General features: G+C 30.0%; 1 protein-coding gene across 1 annotated transcript; it reads left to right on the top strand.

Moving 5' to 3' along the window:
- Positions 1 to 2,121: 2,121 nt before the first annotated feature.
- On the top strand, positions 2,122 to 5,238 carry LOC107852917. Its single transcript, XM_016697951.2, has 5 exons — positions 2,122 to 2,570; positions 2,886 to 3,218; positions 3,307 to 3,652; positions 4,543 to 4,629; positions 4,733 to 5,238. The coding sequence occupies exons 1-5, from the start codon at positions 2,268 to 2,270 to the stop codon at positions 4,831 to 4,833; spliced, it is 1,170 nt and encodes a 389-aa protein (XP_016553437.1). The 5' UTR covers positions 2,122 to 2,267; the 3' UTR covers positions 4,834 to 5,238.
- Positions 5,239 to 20,044: the final 14,806 nt, after the last annotated feature.

Genomic DNA, 20,044 nt, shown 5'->3' with positions numbered 1-20,044 from the left:
TTAAGAGAATTTATCATTTTTTTAAATACTACATTTATCATTAAATAGTTATATAATGTATATACTTAAATTTATATTTTCAAAATATAATTAATAAGACTAATTTGATAAAATAAATTCTTAATTAATATTTTTTAATTAATGTGTCAAGTCAAAAAGTATTATTTATGCAAAATTTAATATTATTTACATAATTTACCTCCAAACAAACTATTGATTAACCTTTTAAATTCAAAATCTAAATCTTTTGATTTACACCTCCATTAATCCAAATAAATAAAGTCAAGAGATGATCACCTTAACTACAAATTAATAATTAAAGAACCTAATTACTTGTAAAATAAGTGAGGACAAATTTAATTCATGCAAAGCACGAATTACATCAAGGAGATAGTGGATGACGACAATCTGTGTGCTGCCACCCATATTGTCAAATCACAAAGGTCCCATCACCTTCTCATTACATTACCATAATCTTTGAATATTTAATTCAACTAATCATTATCATTCTTAACTACTTATTAATAACAAGTAATTAATGCTCCCATAATTATACTTTTCTTAAAAATAAAAAGAAAAAAAAAACGTATCAAGTACCGCTAATAGTTTAAATATAATAAATTTAATATTTTTAAGTGTAATAAATTTTAAATTTTGAAAAATACATTAAATCTAACGACATATTTATAACAAGTATAAAATAGAAGTAGATGATAATTATGTATTGATTTTTTGAATTGCATTTATTTTTAAGTATACTGAACAGTTAAAGTATGAATAGAGAAATGCATTACAGTAATCTCGAATGTTTAGCTCAATTAATCATTCATTAACAACTTAATTACTTTAATCTATACTCCCATAACTATCTGTAAATTATTTTTTCTATCAAATAAAAAGGAAAAAATAACGTACAAAGTAGCTATAGAGTATAGTCTACCACTACCCACTACGTGGGGGCCCACCACTACTCTCACGTGGCAGACGTGCTACATGTACGGGCCCCAAATCGGCGCGCACTTATCTTTCTATCTGACCTGGCAATTGCGTGTAATTCAATTGCCGACAAAGCAAGTGAGAAACGACACATAAAATTTAAAGGCCGTGTTTGGCATGAAAGAAAAATGTTTAAGCTTTCTAAAAATATTTCTGTTTTATTACAATTGGGTTTCTTAAATGTCAATTAGTATAAAACTTGTTTTCCTTTTTAAGAAATTTATTTTCTTGAAAAATATATTTCTTCCACTCATTTTTTATATGTCATATTTAGACTTAATATATTTATTTAAAAAATAATGATTGACATATAATTTTACTCTACTACATCTATAAGTGATATTTAGTACTTTTTCATTTTAAAAAGAATGACCTAATTTGATTTAACACGGAGTTTATGAAATTAAAGAAGATTTTTAATTTTTGTGGTTCTAAATTAAAATTGTATTAAATGTATCAAAATATTCTTCAATCTTATGGTTTTAAGCATGCCACATGTAAAGTTAAAATTAAAGTTTTATAAAAAAAATGTCATTCATTTTGAAACAAACTAAAAAAAAGAAATAAGTCATTCTTTTTTAAATAAAAGAAGTATTAAATATTAAAAAAATAATTTGAAGACTAAATATTACTGCTAAAAGTAAAACGTGAAAAGTAAAAAATAATTATCTTTTATGATATGTTCTAGTGATAAGTTCTCTCCACTTCACATTAATGACCTCTTTTGACTCGATGTACTCCTTTGAAAACATCAACTAGAAATTGTATTTTACTGAATCAAATTTAATAATGTTGTTTTACAACTTTAAATTTGACTACTATTATGTTATTTAGTTATTAAATATTAAAGATAATTTTTTTTGATTACATAAATTAAATAATTAAATTAAAATAATTATATTTCTTTTATGGACAAAGTAAAATAAAACAAAGAAAACAAAAATAAAATCTATTAGAGTACTAGAATTGCGTGGTAGTATTATTTTTTGCAAATATTTAGACCAATCAAACTTTCAAAAATAAAAATAAAAAGTGTCACAGTACTATTATTTTCCGAAAATATTTTTTCCTTCCTACCGAACACTCCCTAATACTCCTGGGATTTTCAATTTTAAAAACCCCACACATTATCTGTCTCATCACAATTTCTTTTTCAAAATTTATATAATCCCCCAACTGTCTCCCCCCACTCCTCCTCCTTTTATCCAACTTTGAAGCTCCAAATTTTCATTTTGACAGCTCTTTTTCTGAACTTCTTTTTCCAACTTTCTATGGGTGAAGAGTCTCCGGAGTGTGAGTTTTGGCTACCACCGCAGTTTCTCAACGACGATGACATGTTCATGGGTTTTAAGGGCAACAGTAAAGAAGAGGAAAATGAAAGGAAAAGGTACTTTGGGTTTGGGAGTGATTTTGTGAATGAGTTTTCTTATGGGTTTAACATGTTTGCTCCAAAATCTGATTTGAGTTCACCGGTGGATTCTTTGGTGGGTTCTTCGGAGACTGAGAGTGATGAAGAAGAGTTTTTTACTGAGTTAACTCGACAAATGGCTCACGCCACTCTTGAAAATCACAAGGTATTACATTTTTTCTTGTTTATCATTACATTTTGTACATCCTCTGGTCGTTCTTCGAACCCTGTGATAGCGTGAGCATTAGTGTATCGAGCTGTGCCTTTGGTTTTTGGTTTTGGGAATGTTCTTTGTTTTTGGTCTCGGTAGGTTCATTTCATTTTGTATGCTAGTATTTTTTATTTGATGTGTTCAAGAAATGCAAAGCGTATAATAGACCTTTATTGTTCGAACCTTTCTTTGGACCCTGTAGCCAGAGCTTCAGTTGACCGGATTGTCTTTTTTTGATTTGGGGGGTTTTCTTGATCTTGGTTTTTGTAGGTGCAGAATTTGTCGACTTCTCCACAGTCAACGTTATGTGGTGTGTTGGGGTCCAAACAAGGCTCAAACAGTGAAACCCCAAACAGCCCTGAGTTGCAGAGCAGAAAGGGGACAGTGGATTTGCTTTATGCTGCTGTTGGTGAGGTTGCAAGAATGAAGAAAATGGAGGAAGAGGTTGGAATTTGTCATCACAAAAATGGAATTTGGGCTCCTCCTAGGCAGACAAATCCAGCGTTTGTAGACTCAAAAATGTCTAAACCAAATGTTGGTTCGTTTTACTCTAATCAGCCACCACCACCACCACTCTCTTATCAGCAGTTCAAAATGGCTCAAGTAATGTTCATTTCTGTATGAGATTTGTAATAGTTCCTTTTTTTTTGGGCTCTAAATTTATTGATTTTTTTTGTATGTGGAAATTTAGTTTCAGCTGCTGAAGCAACAACAGATAATGAAGCAACGTCACCACGGAGTGTTGGGTCAGGAAAAAGATGGATTTTGGGAGTACCATTTGAGCCAAAACAACCAACAGTTGACTCATGGGAGAGACAGAAACGTAGCTGATAATAGGCCTTTGAACAAAATGGCAATGTCTGTTTGGCCAACTTTGCAGCAAGCTCACCATCACCAGCAGAAGCAACAGCCAACATATGGCTCAGGAGTGCGCGGTGTTGGCCTAGGAAATGTTGGACCAAAGCGAGAATGTGCTGGAACTGGGGTCTTCATTCCCAGAAGAGCTGGAACACAAACTGAAACAAAGAAGAAGCAAGGTATTTTTACTTCATTCCAAATTTGATTAGAGAAATTATATGTATGATTTGGCTATTTTACATATTGCCTTTCGGAAATAGTCTCTCTACCTGGACGATGTGGTGGTAAGGTCTCCTTACATTGCTGTTATTGTTGGCTATTTTTGCATATTGTTTTTAGGGAATAGCCTCTGTGGTAAGTTCTCTGTACATTGCTGTTATTTTTGGCTATTTTGCATTGTCTTTAGGAAATAGCCTCTCTGCCTCAACTAGGTAGTGGTAAGGTCTCTGTAGATTGCTGTTATTGTTGGCTATTTTGCATGTTTTTACGAAATAGCCTCTCTAGAGGTAGAGGTAGTGGTAAGGTCTCTGTACATTAATGTTATTGTTGGCTATTTTGCATATTGTCTTTAGGAATTAGCGTCTCTACCTTGACAAGGTAGTGGTAAAGTCTCCGGTCATTGCTGTTATTGTTGGCTATTTGGCATATTATCTTTAGAAAATAGCCTCTCTACCTCGGTGATGAGGTAGAGGTAAGGTCTGTGTTGTTGGTATTGTTGGCTATTTTGCATGTTTGCAGTGATTTTAACAATGGGTTGTTCTTCATTTACGTTATACTATTTTATTAAATTTGCTTTCTTGGAGCTGATAGTGAGAATATAAGACTTGAATTTTGGACTTTTCTGGCTCTTTTTTTCCCACTTATCTGTTTTTTTCTAACAATTTATTTGGACATTTTGTGTGTTTTGAATGTGTGAATTGTAAAGAAAGATTCAAAATGTATTATCCGATTTGTTGGACAAAAGTCTGATACTGTATGCTGTATGTTTTGGCTGTTATTATTTTCATGTTATTTACTTCTTTATAATTTATCTGTGGTGCTTATGTGTGTGTGTGTGTCAATTTACCAGGTGGTTCGACAGTTCTTCTACCAGACAGAGTGGTCCAGGCCCTGAATCTGAATTTGCAGTCTCAGGTTCAACCCAGATTTAATAATGGTAAATTTAAAAAACTACTTCCTATCCCAAATTATCTTTTTTTTTTTTTTTTGTATATTTATTTTGAGTATTTTCTGATTAATTTTTTTTTTTGGTTGGATAGGTGGTGTTTTGAAGTACCAGAATAACAATGTGGCGCATTTGAGAAAGCAGCCAACAGCAATGTCCCAAGAACACCAGCTTCCTCAGGAGTGGACTTACTGACCCAAAAATAAAATAAATTTAGGTTTTGATAGTGGAGTTTTTGGGAAGAAAATTGTTTGTTTAGGTGCAAAAGGAATGGGATTTTGGGGTTAGTAATTTAGTAGTAGTGGGGTTTAAGATAAATTATTAATTTCATAGTGTTTTAAGGGATGAAGAAGAATTTTAGGGGCAGAAGACAGGGTTTAGTAGATTTTTAGGTTCTGTTTTGTTTGGATTAAGATAAGATTATACTAGTATATGACAAAAAAATAAGTTTTGTTTTAAACAATTAAGAATGGAGAAAGTTGACTGTCTTGTTTTGGGTGGAACATTGGAATTATAGTCTTCTTTCTCTATAGCAGCAAATGTATGGGTATTTTGTCGGGAAAATCTATCAATAATCATACCATTTAGCCTTTTGTTTTCTATTTTCCTCTTATCACTCTGTCTCCTTCAATTTGTTAGTCTTAATCTTTTAACTTTATTTTCAATTTTTTAATGGTGATTGAAGGATATTTTGACAATCTTACGTATTTTTAATTTAATCTCACAAGTATTAGTAGTTCTATTTTCTCAATTAAAATCAAACAATCAAATTTGATGGAATACTTGTTTACATTATTAATCGGTAGTGTTGTGCGATGGGAACCCTTTCCATGTTCTTTCTTCTTCTTCCCCTTGCTGACTCTCAACTCATGATTTTTGAATTAAAGGTGAAAAATCTTTTATCATCCGGTCTAAAGGCAAGCGTCAAGCAGCAAAAAGGGTGAGTTAATAGGGAAATGTGCACTTCTACGTTGAATGTTGTGAAAGTGTATTGAACCACTTTAGTTCCTTATGAAAGGAAAAAAGGCTCTATATGTGCCTTTTATACTCTATATCAGTTTCCGCTTTTTATTTTCTCCTTTGAAGAGAGTTGTGTATCGTTATGGTCAAAGATATTGGGGCCCGAACAGGCCCTTACAGATCTTTTATATCCTTGCACATGCATTAGGTACACTGGCACCACCAAAGTTGCGTCCAATGACAAGATTTTGGATTAAACCACAGGAGTAAAGATACCTTTGGTAGGAACTATTTTATTTTTAAAATAAGGTTTTTTGGGCGAGACTGAAGATTAATCAAAAGCCCCAAAATGATAAATAAACATAGGGGGGAAATAAAAACAAAAAGCGACATAACTTCTCGGATATTTGTACTTGTCCAAATTGTAAATTACACGGTCCTACTTACACTTTTATCATCTGAATCTTTTAACTCATCAAATTAAAATATTTTAAATCCTTTTATCCATCAAAATATAATATTTTAAATTATTTTTCATCCAACTAACATGAATGTAATACATTCACCGCCATGTGACATGCCATGTCATTTCTCAAGGAAATTAAATATTCAACATATATATAATATTTTTTTAAAAAGACTTCCCACCCTCTCCCCACCTCCGCCCACTCATTTGTTCAAAAAATAAATAAATTATATTTATATTTGGGACCTATCAAAATAATTTAAAAAAATGACAATTTTATATAATTATTACGAAAAATTGATCAAAATATTTGTTCAATAATATAAAATAAATTATGTTTGAATATTTCAATAATCAACAATAAAAAAAACAATATTCAAAACTCACCCACCCTCACAATAATAATAAAAATAATATTCAATAATCTAAAAAAATTGATTAAAGTAATTTCTACTATCAAAATAATTTGTTCAATTTTTGAAATAAATTTTGAATTTGATTTTTTTTTGTGTGAAATCATTTTTTTTCCTTTTGAATTTTGCGGGTGTATGTGTGCTGGGTGAGGGTGGGGGCGGAGGGAATGGCTGATGGTGGGGGGTGGGGTGGGGTGGGGGAAGGGAGAAAAGGGGTGGGGAACTGGTGGGAGGTGGGAGAATGGGGGAAAGGAGGTGGGGGAGGGGCTGGGGGTGGGGAGATCGGGTGCCGGGGGGAGACAGGCTGGGAGTGGGGGGACGGGGGAGAGGTGGGTGGGGAATGAGCTGGTGCAGGGGTTGGGGGTAGGGGTCAATGAAAGAAGAAGACCCATTTCTTTATTTTTTATTTTAAATTTATAATTATTTTTAAAAAGTATTTTAAAGGTAAAAATTGATCTCACTAGCTAAAAAGTACGTGCTTTGTCAAATCATCAGGTTAATGTTATAAAGAAAAGGTTCAAAAATTTATTTTTAATGAATTTTAGGGTTGAGATTATAAAAATGTGAGTAAAAATGTCTATTTTACACATCAGGATAAATATAAATATGCATGAAGCCATTTCGCAGAAACAAAATGACAAGTATGGTGGCACTTTGGCTGTAATGGCTGTTCAAGATGATCCTTTTGGTTCTTGGTTTTAGTTTTGTCTTTTTGTAACAGTAAAAGCTTAGCTGTTCTTTTGGATTATCATTTAAATTTATTTATTTCGATTTCACATTTGATGTTTGACATTCACATTAAATTTCGATTAGTTTAAGTTTACATCGTAAAATTTTATCACAAAAATTAAAATACTTTTTATTAAAGGCGATTTTAAATTTTTAATTAAAGATAGAAAAAATATTTAACACTCCATCCGACCTTCGATAGTGGATTAACATTTAAATAAAAATGGAGAAGAGTATGTGAAGCACTAAACAACAGTGTCATATGAAAAAATGTGCAACAATGCTTCGTAGAATGTTGCCCATAGAGAAGGGTCGGGTGTGCAAGTGTAAAACAAGACTCTTGATATTGAAGTTGTTCCATTCTTAAAACTTTTCCTTTCTCCAATGATTTCTCTTTTCAAAATTTGAAATATTGTTATAAATATACTATATATATATAGTAGAATCTCTACTTTATCTTATATAATTAATATCAACTTTATCATATATTGTATATGTTTATTTATGAAAAAGTTACAAACCTCAAGGTTAGTTTTCCTCTATGAGTAAAGGGGCTTTGCTTTATTGTAATTCATCCCTCAAGAGAAATAAGAATTACTTTCTATTCTCTATTCTTCTTCTTCTTCTTCTTCTTCTTTTTCTTTGTTCTTTATTGTTTTTTAACACGTTATCAACACGAGCTTCTAAAAGTATACTAAGATTGGAAACGAAAAAAAAGCAAAGGATTTACCGGAGGTATGATCGGTAATATGACAAAGTAACTCTATTTTATTGCTTCTCGTAGTAAAATCTTAAGTATCATATGAATGAAGAATCTCTGGTTGCCATATTTTTAACACAGTAAGTTAGTATTATATGACAAATGTACAAATCTATTATGCTTAGAAGATATCAACCATGGATTACTGTATGTGCACATGTGATTAAAGTTTTGTTCTCAGCTTACACAGTGATTCTTAGTTTTATAATAATTAAATCTATCATATTGAAAACGCATCAATAGAGGATTTTCTGAATAGTAAAATTCTGTTATATTAGTTCACTCTGAAAATATTATACTTTGGCTTATTATGCCAGTGTTTGAGAGTAAGACAAAGTTAGTAATTTCTTATGTTATCTGTCTTTTGTTACAAATAATATAATTATTGTTGGATTTGAGGAAAAATAATTGGTTTGGAACCATTTATGTTTTAAATTTATTCCTCAAGAATAATATTATCAAAAAGGATGATAATATGTTGGGTCTAAGTCCCATTAATTTATGCCTAAGACGCCTTTATATGGGTAATACGTTGAGTTTGAATCTCAATGCACCATATTGATGATATTATGATGGCTAAGACAAAATAATGGGTATTTGATAAAAAGTCATGAAATATATCCCATTAATGTGCTCTATTCCATGAAGTGAATATGACAACATAAATCTGAAAGTTGACAACTTGATTCATTGACAAGTGATTGAATGCACGAATATAAGCGTGGAGAGACAATATGATAATAATCATCAAAAGTGATAATATTTCACGCGCTTATTATGATTATAAGATATGTTAGAGAAAAATTCTCTACATCATATTAATGCCTCAATTTGCTCCTGAAGTAGCAATATGATGAAAGAGGTTATAAGATATATAAGCTATCATAATTTGATAGGCTTAAGACACTATTATATTTCATTCTTGGGGAATGATAATTTTGATATTATAAGCACATATCCATTCTCTTGGGTGAATGTAATAATATTTAGTGAAGCTTATTAATATAAATGTGTATTTGATTGTGATAGTATGACAACCCACCTCCGAAAGAGGCATAATAACTGAGATGAGTTATTTTGAAATCTACTTCTGAAGTAGTAAATCTGAAATTTATTCATGTAATAGTAAATCTGAAATTTATTCATGTAATAGTAAATCTGAAATTTACTAAAGTAAAAGCACATATCATGGTAAACTTGGAGTTTACTAGATTAAAAGTTCATAAGTTGACATGAACAATTGCAATATCTCAAAGATGTGCATACTGAGTATTGAACATATATTGAAGAATCAGAAAATTCTTCATGAACTTTAATGTTGCTTGTTCTCATGATACGTTGGTTGGACCAACTAATGTTGAGATTGAATCCCTTAAATTTGAAAAGTATAAAAGGTGAATATGGGCCCGTTCACATATCATGTGTTATGTTGAAAAGATGCATCAATAAGATGATCACATGTACATTCATGGTCAATCTACGTTTGACATTCATAAAGTTATTTGTTCAATATAAATTGAGCATAATTTTCAGATTATGTAATCAAGATAATTCATCTTGATGATGATGGTTTAGCATTGAATGCCTTCCATAAATAGCTGAACCATTACTAATGAGAACAAAGTTTCATGTATTGGTATGAAATATGATATATTGCATACAATAGCACTTGTATGTATTACACCAATATATTATGATTATTTCTTCCCTCTCAATTGGTTCAAGGTGAGGAACCAACTATTTCATCTAATAGTTTTGATGTGCGGCATACGATAAATAAATATACCATGATGCACAAAGATGGATTCCTCAAAGAAGATGGAGGATGTATGTTAGTTTCCCTAACATAAGGGGGAGATTATAAGTAGCTATGAAATATGTTAGGAATTATCATCAGATCCTCATTCAAAGATAATTCAAGTCAATGTTGAAAGCATCTCATATTTAGCTGCAAATGCTCCTATTTTGTGTCCTTCAAGGACAAAGTCTATGCATTCATGAAACATGGTAGACTAATCGGTTCCAAATGAAACAAGGAGCAAATAATCATAATAAGAAGGCAATGTGTTCTTGTAGAGACTACGACATAATACTTCATGAAACCTTATGATAGGTTCAGGTACTTGAAAATAATGAAGTGATGAGATCTCAAAATATTATGTCACATTGTGAATCGATACAAAATGATATATCATCGATAATATCTTTGATACAATATTGACGCAATATTATAAAGTATTATGAGGATCCAAATTCAACGTTTATTTAAGCATGTTGACGTAGAAATATTTATCAAGTGACACGAAGGATGCATTTTGGTAAGTATAAAACTTATTTGATTTGTAGTCCAGACACTTGAAGATGTCACACTTGACATGTTAGATATTGTCACTTGACAAAAATCCATATGAAAATCTCTAAAGGATTGAAAATGTCTAAAGCATATAAAGTTTCTGGGAAACTTTTTATTATCCTCATAAGAGATAATTTGATGATTTGAGTATCATTGAACTCTTGGAGAGTTTTCAAAAGCAATAGAATTTTTGCTTAAATGAGAAACACGCAAAATTGAATAAGGATCCATTCCGACCTCAGGAAAAGAATGAGGAACTCCTTGGTTATGAAGTACCATATCTTAGTGCAATTGATGCACTAATGTATCTTGCAAATACTATAAGGCCTGATATAGCCTTTTTCAGTTAATTTGTTAGCAAGTTTGCAGTCTTGATCTTATTGGTCATGTTGATGTTGGGTACTTATTTGACCTACATAAAACTCGATCTCAAATAGGCTATATGTTCCTATGTGGTGGTACTGCTATATCTTGGAGATCAACAAATCAGTCTATCGTAGCCACTTCATCGAATAACACTGAGATTATAACTATTCACGAAGCAAGCCGAGAGTGTGTGTGGTTGAGATCCATAATACATCTCATTCGAGAAAAATGTGGCTTGAAATATGACAAAGTACTCACGATTTCATATGGAGATAATGCAGCATGCATAGCACAACTTAAGGGAGAATTCATAAAAGGAGATAGAACGAAGCACACTTCATCAAAGCTTTTCTACACGCATGAGCTCCGAAAGAATGGTGAAAGTTACATGCAACAGATTCGTTCAAGTGACAATGTGATTGATTTATTCACCAAGTTTCCTCCAATTGCAACTTTCAAGAAGATGGTGCATAAGATCGGGATGCAAAGGTTGAAGGATGTTCTTATTAGGGGGAGTTAATACGCGCTGTACTTTTTTTTCCTTATGAGGTTTTGTCCTATTGGATTTTTCTTATAAGGTTTTTAATGAGGCAGCTTATATGAGTATTGTTAGAGATGTGTACTTTTTTTCCTTCACTAGATTTTTTTTCACTGGGTTTTTTCTAGTAAGGTTTTAGCGAGGCACATTATCTATCAATTAGACATTCAACTGAGAGTGTTATAAATATATCATATATAGTGAATGTCTACTTTACCATATATACTGAATACCTACTTTACCATATATTGTGTATGTTTATTTATGGAAAAGTTACTAATCTCAAGGTTAGTTTTCCCCTATAAGTAAAGGGGTTTTGCTTCAATGTAATTCGTCGCTCAAGAGAAATAAGAATTACTCTCTATTCTCTATTCTTCTTCTTCTTTGTTCTTTATTATTTCATAACAAATATGATTATACTCTCTCAATTTTTTGGCCACAATAGAAAAAAGTTATGTTCACATTATGAACTAGTTAACTTTTGAACATTTTTATCCTTTTACTTTAAAAATTAAATAACTTTGTCTATTTGAAAGAAAAAGGTAATATAATATTTTTATTATTGTGGTCATTTAGCACTATCCTTATTATAAATGCTTTTTTTGAATTGTGATATTGTATCTAAATAAGTGTGTTTAATTCTTCAAAAATAATTTGATCATTATTGAGATTTAATTATTATGATATATAATAATATTTTTATATCATTTTTCAGATAATATATGTTACTTCAATATTGATTTTAGTATATTCATATTTTGATTCTTTTTCTCAATCCTTAAATCTTTCGATCAACTTTTGAAGTTTCAAAAGCGAATTAATTCATTTTTTCTAGTTAAAACTTTTTATAAATTCAAAAGAAGTGATACGATAAAAGATAATTTGATTCAAAATTAAAAACGTGGGTCAACAAAGAATGATAGTAATATGAACCTAGACTATATACAGGCCTGGAATCCTTTTATTAATAAAAAGGAGCAAGTTAGTATTTATAAGATCAGGCTCAAAACTGGCCTGGCCCAATAAATCAGATGACCCAGCAAATAAATTGACAATTAGAAAAGTAGCTTCTACAACCTCTCTTCTTCTTTATCGCATTTCACTACCAACTTTTTGTTTTCGACTCCTTTGCCCAGAAAATCATTGCCCCATCTTGCAGGAATTCGTTCTCTTCTCTTCTCTTCTCTTTCGAGTTCAAGCTTTGTTAAGGATTGATATTTACTGATTGAGCATAAGCTTAGATTCTTCATCAACCCTCGAAAAATGTCACTATTTTACTTGCATATCTGTAGATCTGATTGAATATCGTAGCAAATACTTCAACTTTTTTATGGATATTTTGCCGGGGAAATCTATCAATAATCATACCATTTAGCCTTTTGTTTTCTGTGCATTTTTCTCTTATTTTTCTTGTCTCCTTTAATTTGTTCGTCTTAATTTTTAACTTCATTTTTAATTTTTCATGGTATTGAAGAATATTGTAACAATCTTAACTTTTAACTTAATATCACAAGATTTAGAAGTTCTGTTTTCTTGATTAAAATTAGACAATTAAATTGGAGGAATACTTGTTTACATTATTAATCTGTAGTGTTGTACATTGAAATCCTTTTCATGTGCTTTGTTCCACTAGATAACTCTGAACTCATAATTTCTAAATTAAAGGTGAAAGATTTTTATCATTCGAACAACCCTTTTCTCTGAAGGCAAGAGTCAAGCAGAAAAAAAAAGGTAAAGTAATAAGATAAAAGTATAAATAACATAAATCCCAACCCCACTAAATTTATTGACATAACACAATCGTTATATATATAAAAATGCTATGTATATGTAAATTTTTAAGTGTCTATTAAAAAGAAAAATAATAAATTTTCCTTCTATTAATGAATGCAGTATATTAAAAGTGGATTACTGAATCCTTAAATTTATGTAAAAGCTCCACTAATTCAAATTTTGAAAATAATAAATACATAAAAATTGGATCAATCGGAAAACATAATTCACCAAAAAAATTGAACAATGATTCTTGATCTCTTTGAAAGAAAAAATATTTTTTTTTGTATTCAAGAAGATGAATATTATAATTTTTTGAGGCACTCTGATGAATGAAAAATCGAAATAAAATATGTAAAGTAAAAAGTGAAGGAATTATTGTGGTAGAATCGATAACTTATTTGAAGTTTATTTCGTCAATTGCTGATGAATTAGACAATGACGAAGCTCAAAAATTTTTTGATGTACTTTATTTTGTCGAGTAAGTATCATTCACCGGTGAATAGAGGTCGGATGATGACTTCAAATATTGCTAAGTATATTAATAGGTGTTTTATGGGGACCCAAAAATTGTCAATATTAGAATTCTTAGAGGAGGTGAGAATTTTGTTTGGTTCTTGAAACTGTAAAAACGGTGAATTAAAATATTACTCCAATATTGTGAAAAAATCACAGAATGAAGGTCACAATAAGCGCTCCTGTAACTTTTTTCTAAGGGAGCAATAACTTTTAATTTTTCTCTACTTAATCACTTGATTATCATTATCTACTGTTATGTAATGTTTTGTTGAACAATTTAAGTAGGTTGGTGCTGGGTTGACATCAATATCAGTTTTTCTTCACTTTATCATGTGTGTTTGATGTTTTTTTTCCTGTATATTGTTGCTGCTGCGTTATTATCTATAATATATTTGAAGTGTGATGGGCTTTAGAAATATTGTTTGAACTTTTTGCCTTCATTAAAAGTATTTGCTTTAGACAAAATCATCTTTTCACTATTTTTTTCCTTATATTTAAGAGTTGAAAATTAATTAAATATATTTATAGTAAAACATTTTCTTATTAGAAGTCATTGGAATTAATGACAATTGATACTTTTTTCATTAGTTTAAGAATTTCAAATCAACTAAATTTGATTTTAAGAAGATTTGAAAAATCTAAAAATAAATATAAAAGCATTAGAATAAGAGAAAATTAAAAAGTACCAAACATTTAAAAGTTTTAAGTACGTAGTAAGAATGTAATCAATGATTTTGTAAAGATTTGACTTTAAAAACAAGAAAAAAATTTAAATTAAAAAAGAAAAATAATCGTACCACATATATGGTTTAAATTGATGCGTCTTTCTTAGCCTCTGACAGTAAGGGAAAGAGGTACTACTGGCAAACATAAAAATAATGATGACCAACCACTTGCAACTTCTAGTGATAAAATATATATGTGCTTACACTAAAATATATTTTTATGTTTATATTATTATATTAAAATGTGAAGGATCTTTGAAAAGTGAGTTAAACTTTTTACATTTCACTAAAAATCTCCATAATAAATAAAATTATTTAATTTTAAATAATCAAATATTATATGTGCGAGACATGTGCGGTTAAACTAGTATAACAAATGTCTCGTACTACCTACATATTCTAATGATAAAACTGATACATATCTGTTATGTACTTGTCTAACTCGAATATGTTGTTATGTATGAAGCAATGTTAGATTTTTTATGTTATATACACTACATTGGCTTGTTAAACTTATGTATATTTTACAAGTTACTTATGTATATAATAAATTTTGGAGTATGCATATATCTATCTGTACATTGATTTTCTAGTTGTTGATGAGTATTGTATATGAATTTGTTATTCACTAATGTATATGTAGACGTATTATACATATCATTTGTGGAATAATTAATTATTGATAACTATAATTTTTATGTATATGTAGAAATATAGGCACATACATTATAAGCAGTGTAATTGATTTACCAACCTTATATAGTTTTGATAAAAAAAATATTTATACTAATTAGCAATATGACAATGTATTTATGAAAGCATAGATGTCCTAAGTTTATGTATATGAATACACATATATCTTTTATATATATATATATATATATATATATATATATATATATATATTGTCAATAGTTGGTGTATATAAATATGTAAATATTTAACTATGAAAGACTGCAAAATTTTGCATGTTAATAATGATGTCAATGTATATGTCGATAAATATACTTTAGAGTAATTAGTTGCAATTGTTAGCAAGTTGCACTTTCACTATGATCTTAAGTATTGTTATGTGTATAGATATCTGTTATGTATTTATTTGACTAGGATATGTTGTTATGCATAAAGCAGTGTTAGATTTTATATATTATATATACTTTAACGATTTATTAAACTTATGTATATTTTACTGATTACTTATGTATATAAATATGTAGACATTTAACTATGATAGACCACAAAATTCTAGATGTTATTAATGATGTCAGTGTATATGTCGAAATATACACTTTAGAGTAATAAGTTGCGATTTTTAGTAAGTTGCACTTCCACAATGATCTTAAGTATTGTTATGTATTGTTACTTATACTTTACTGTATAGTTACGTTTTATGTCCAAAATATCAGCAATGTATACTTGATTGCACATACATCCTATGTCTATGTATTTGACTAAATATACATAAAAATTTTGATTGATACTGTTTTATTACTCATATGATACATATGATGACTAAAAAGAGAATCTAATATGTTGAATCAGTTTTGTAGTTTGAAAATACCATGTTCATAAATCTGTTATATATGCCCATATACAATATAAGCAGTGTAAATGATTATTCAACATTATGTTTTTCTTTAAGAAAAAATAGTTAAATTTATAAGCCATATGACAATGCATATATAACTGAATCTATATTGTAAGTTTATGTATATGAACATAATTACATCCGATATACTCTCTCTGTCCCAAATTGAGATGACGCATTGATTAAGAAAAATAATTAATAACATGCCTAGTTTACCATAGTGCCCCCTATTAAATGATGTTTACATTTTAATTTGAAGAAAAAATAATTAATGCAAAGGGTAAAACATGAAATTTTTTTTTTGTCTCTTCTTGATTAATGAGAAAATACAAGTAAAATAAGAAATCAAATTAGAAAATTTAGGACGGAGCGAGTAACACTTACATATATGTATGATATGTATGTCATAACAATACTTAATATGCACAACACACAATTTCATGCACACACAGTTTAATCAATAATTCAAAAACATTAGTCAATGTGTTGTAGTAACTGTGTACATATAAAACACCTAAATTTGTTTGAAAATTCATATTGGTAACAGATCAACAGAAATAAAAAATCTTTGCCATAAGCATCTCTAAGACTACTCAATGCGAACTACTCCAGTTTCATCAGGTAGGGGGACATTTTTTGTCGTTGGTCTTCGAGGGTCGCCATTGTCACTAACATAATATTTCTGTGCTTTTTGAAAGACCATAATTTCAAAGGAGTGACTCGTATCTATAGACACGCGATTTTTAACCTTCCCCGAGTTTTAACCTATTTGTCGGCATTAAATATTTTTATTTTTGTCCAATATTTATTTTAGTTTTTATTTTATTTTTAATAAGTTTAGTTAAAAATAAATTAAAAAATAATGAGTAAAGTTACTTTTTGAGATATTTTTATTTTTATTTGTATTGTTATTTTTATTTTTAAATAATATAAAAATTTAAAAAAAAATATATTTTCTTTTAATTTTAATAAATAGACTAGTAGTTTTATTATTATATTAATTATATTTTTTTAAATTATTTATAAACTTTTATTGTATTTTCTAAAATATAAAAATTAATAATTAATATATATATTTATTATTATTATTATTATTATTATTATTATTATTATTATTTTTAAAAAGAAATTGAATAATTATCCTAACCTAACTACCCTATCCTATCTGTATCCCAACTTCCCTCAACCTCTCCCCCATTAGCATATAACTTCTTGACCCCCCAAATACTACTTGGACATTGAACCAGAAAAGAAAAAGAAAGAGAGAAAAAGAGAAAACACAGAATGAAAGAAGGGAGGAAAACATACAACATAATATTAAGACACGAACTAAGAACAACAAAACAAGAAAGGAAAAAAGAAGGAAACGGAGGCAAAAACATAGAGAGAGAAAAGAAAAGAAAAAGTGACAAATCGAGTTTGGGTTTCGATTTGAGTTTTCGTCAATGGCGGTAGGGCTTTTCTTTTGGTTTAGGTTATCATACAGGTTCTTACCCAATTCTTATTTATTTTATTTATTGTAAATTTCATTGTGAATCAAATTATGAATGAAATGATCTTCGTAATTTTCTGTATCATTTAACATGTAGAGTTGATTATTTATGTGATGTTCATTCTTTATTACACATGTTATATTCATAAAATCTTTTTAGTTTATCTTATATTTCGTCTATTTGTTGAAGTGGGTATGCTATATATTGAAAAACGGAATTATATAATTCGGGTCAATCGAAATCCACAAATATTTTATTTCATTTACTGAGAATCACTGAAGGTCCAATATTCTCACTTTTCTATTTAGATTTGTTTTTTAATTGATTGCATAGAAGTTCAAATTTTTGTTGTGCGAATGTCCATTCCAAAAAATATTTTTATGTACTCTTGGAGTTCATTTGACTAGTTCGTTTGATTCCACTGTAATACGTTTCAATGCATGATACAAAATTCGTTTTAGTTATTTATTATTATTATTATTTAAAAAAAATTGTCAAAAGGGGCATATTACAAAATATTTTAAGGTTTAACAGTTAGGAGGGATATAGTTCATATAAAAAGTAGACTCCTACATATTTGTTTAAAATAATCAAATTTAGTAGTATTTTTTTTTTAATTTTAAAAAATGACTTTAACAGAGAATTAATTTAATAAAATTTGGGTCTTATAGTCGATTTGTTATATTATTTCTAATTTAGTTTATTTTGATATATTCTTATAATATATTATTAGTCACATAGTAACAAGACTTAAATCAGTATCGTGTAGGTTTAGCTATTGTCCGCTAACTTTTTTGTATCTAATCTACCTTGATATTTAAATTAATTGATCGCCTTGAATGAATTTTGTTTAAAGGTTATGGTTAAGGTTAAGTAGCATTTCGAATGGATAAGCTTCCGACGCCTCTAATGCTAGGCAAGTTTTAGAAGCTTTTAAAATATTCGTCTCAATCAAGAATGCGGTGTAGGCATCTTTCTGGGATATTTAAAAAATAGTTCAAGGATGCAATAATGTACCTTGGCAAATACTTTTTCTAAAATTAACTTTCACCGATTTATTTAATATAAGAAGCATGAATAGATAATTTTAGATATTAAAATGAGAGAACCTAGGCCCTAACATAATTTATCAAAATAGTTTAAGTCAATAAAAGCGACCATGCTAGAACCACGGGACTCGAGGGGTGCCTCACACTTTTTTCTCGGTCAACAGAATTCCTTACCTTATCTTCTGTTTTCGCAAACCATAATAAAGAGTCATTTCCTTTTGACTAGGGATTCAAAAAGGTGACTTGGAACACCATAACTCAATTCCAAGTGGCGACTCTGTAAATGATAAAATTAATCCCTATTCAATACCGTCACTTTAATTGGAAAAATCCTTCAACTCGATCTTCCGAGCGAAAAAGGGGTGTGACATCGCTGACGACTTTACTGGGGATAACCAGAGTTCGAACTTTTAATATTGACTTTACTTGCTTTAATTATTTTGATATTGTGTTTGTTGGCTTAGTATGCTATTTGTTGCTCATTTATTGCTTTGATATTATTGAACTGTATTTATAAACTGTCTTCTCTTGCGCACCCCCTCTGAGTCTCTTAAATAGGATATAAGGAATGCATTGTATGCATCTTATCTTCTTTTTGAGATAGCCGGAGTGTCAAGGCACCTGGTGAAAGATTATTAGTCACACATGCTAGGCGGGGTTAGGATCAACAACGAAAGCGGAGTAGCACTGCTACCAAATAAGCTGTCCCTCCCCAACTTTAGTGTCCACTCGGGTAAGTCAGTCTAGACGCCTATCCTTATTAGGCTAAATTTAGAAGAATTGAAAACTCAAATCTAGTTATCCTTATTAGGGTTCGCTTTATTTGCTTCATATGCATTTGACTTAGCGGGACTCGACACAGGGACCAGCTCTGTCTAGGATAGATGTCCCTTTTTATAATGACCAACATGTGCATCTTACGTGCTCTTTGGTATTTATTTGGAAGGCCATTTGATTCTTGACCGGCTTTAGGCAACTTGGTGAAACGCAAGAGAGTATTTTGTCCTCAAATTTAACAAATAATTTTTTACAGAAATTAAAAAATATATATATAATTTTTAAGGTCTTCAAGAACTATGCACAGCTAATTCTCATCTTTAATGAGATACGTAGGCAGTCCTTTATGGATTCGGTGGTCTTAAATTTTTTTTTTTTGAACTGTGACACATTAGTTTTCTCCAAAATTAAAATAGTATTAAGGTGATTGGTTTGTGGCAAAGTTGGCTTCTAAATCAATACAACAGAGGTTTAAAAAAAAAAAGAAAGATGACCCACAAAAAGGGTGTAGGGTATGACAGTGAGGACGAGCAAAATCAGTTGATTTCGCAAGGATTAGCATCAATGTAAGAAAATAAGTTATTGAAATAACAAATAGCGGAGATGTACCAAGATTGGTTGAATGGACAAACCCTGCCTTCCTCAATCCTGCCTTCCTCAATTCCTGGACTTTGTAATACGAATGAGCCAAATTCCGCTCAAGCTCAAACTGGCGATCTATTTTACCCACTTGGATTCAGCCCAATGCTAATGTGTCTGGCACTGTTGGTACTTCTACCATATGCCCACCAAATTCATCTGTCACGAACAACCCACTTTTCACTCCTGTAGCACCACCTACTGCGGGTCCCAATTGATAGTACAGAAGAATATAGGTGAACCAAGTCATGATCAATT

This window comes from Capsicum annuum, chromosome 10 (genome assembly GCF_002878395.1).
Source record: "Capsicum annuum cultivar UCD-10X-F1 chromosome 10, UCD10Xv1.1, whole genome shotgun sequence".
NCBI classification, from domain to species: Eukaryota; Viridiplantae; Streptophyta; class Magnoliopsida; order Solanales; family Solanaceae; genus Capsicum; species Capsicum annuum.
This window is presented reverse-complemented; position numbering and strand designations above follow the sequence as displayed.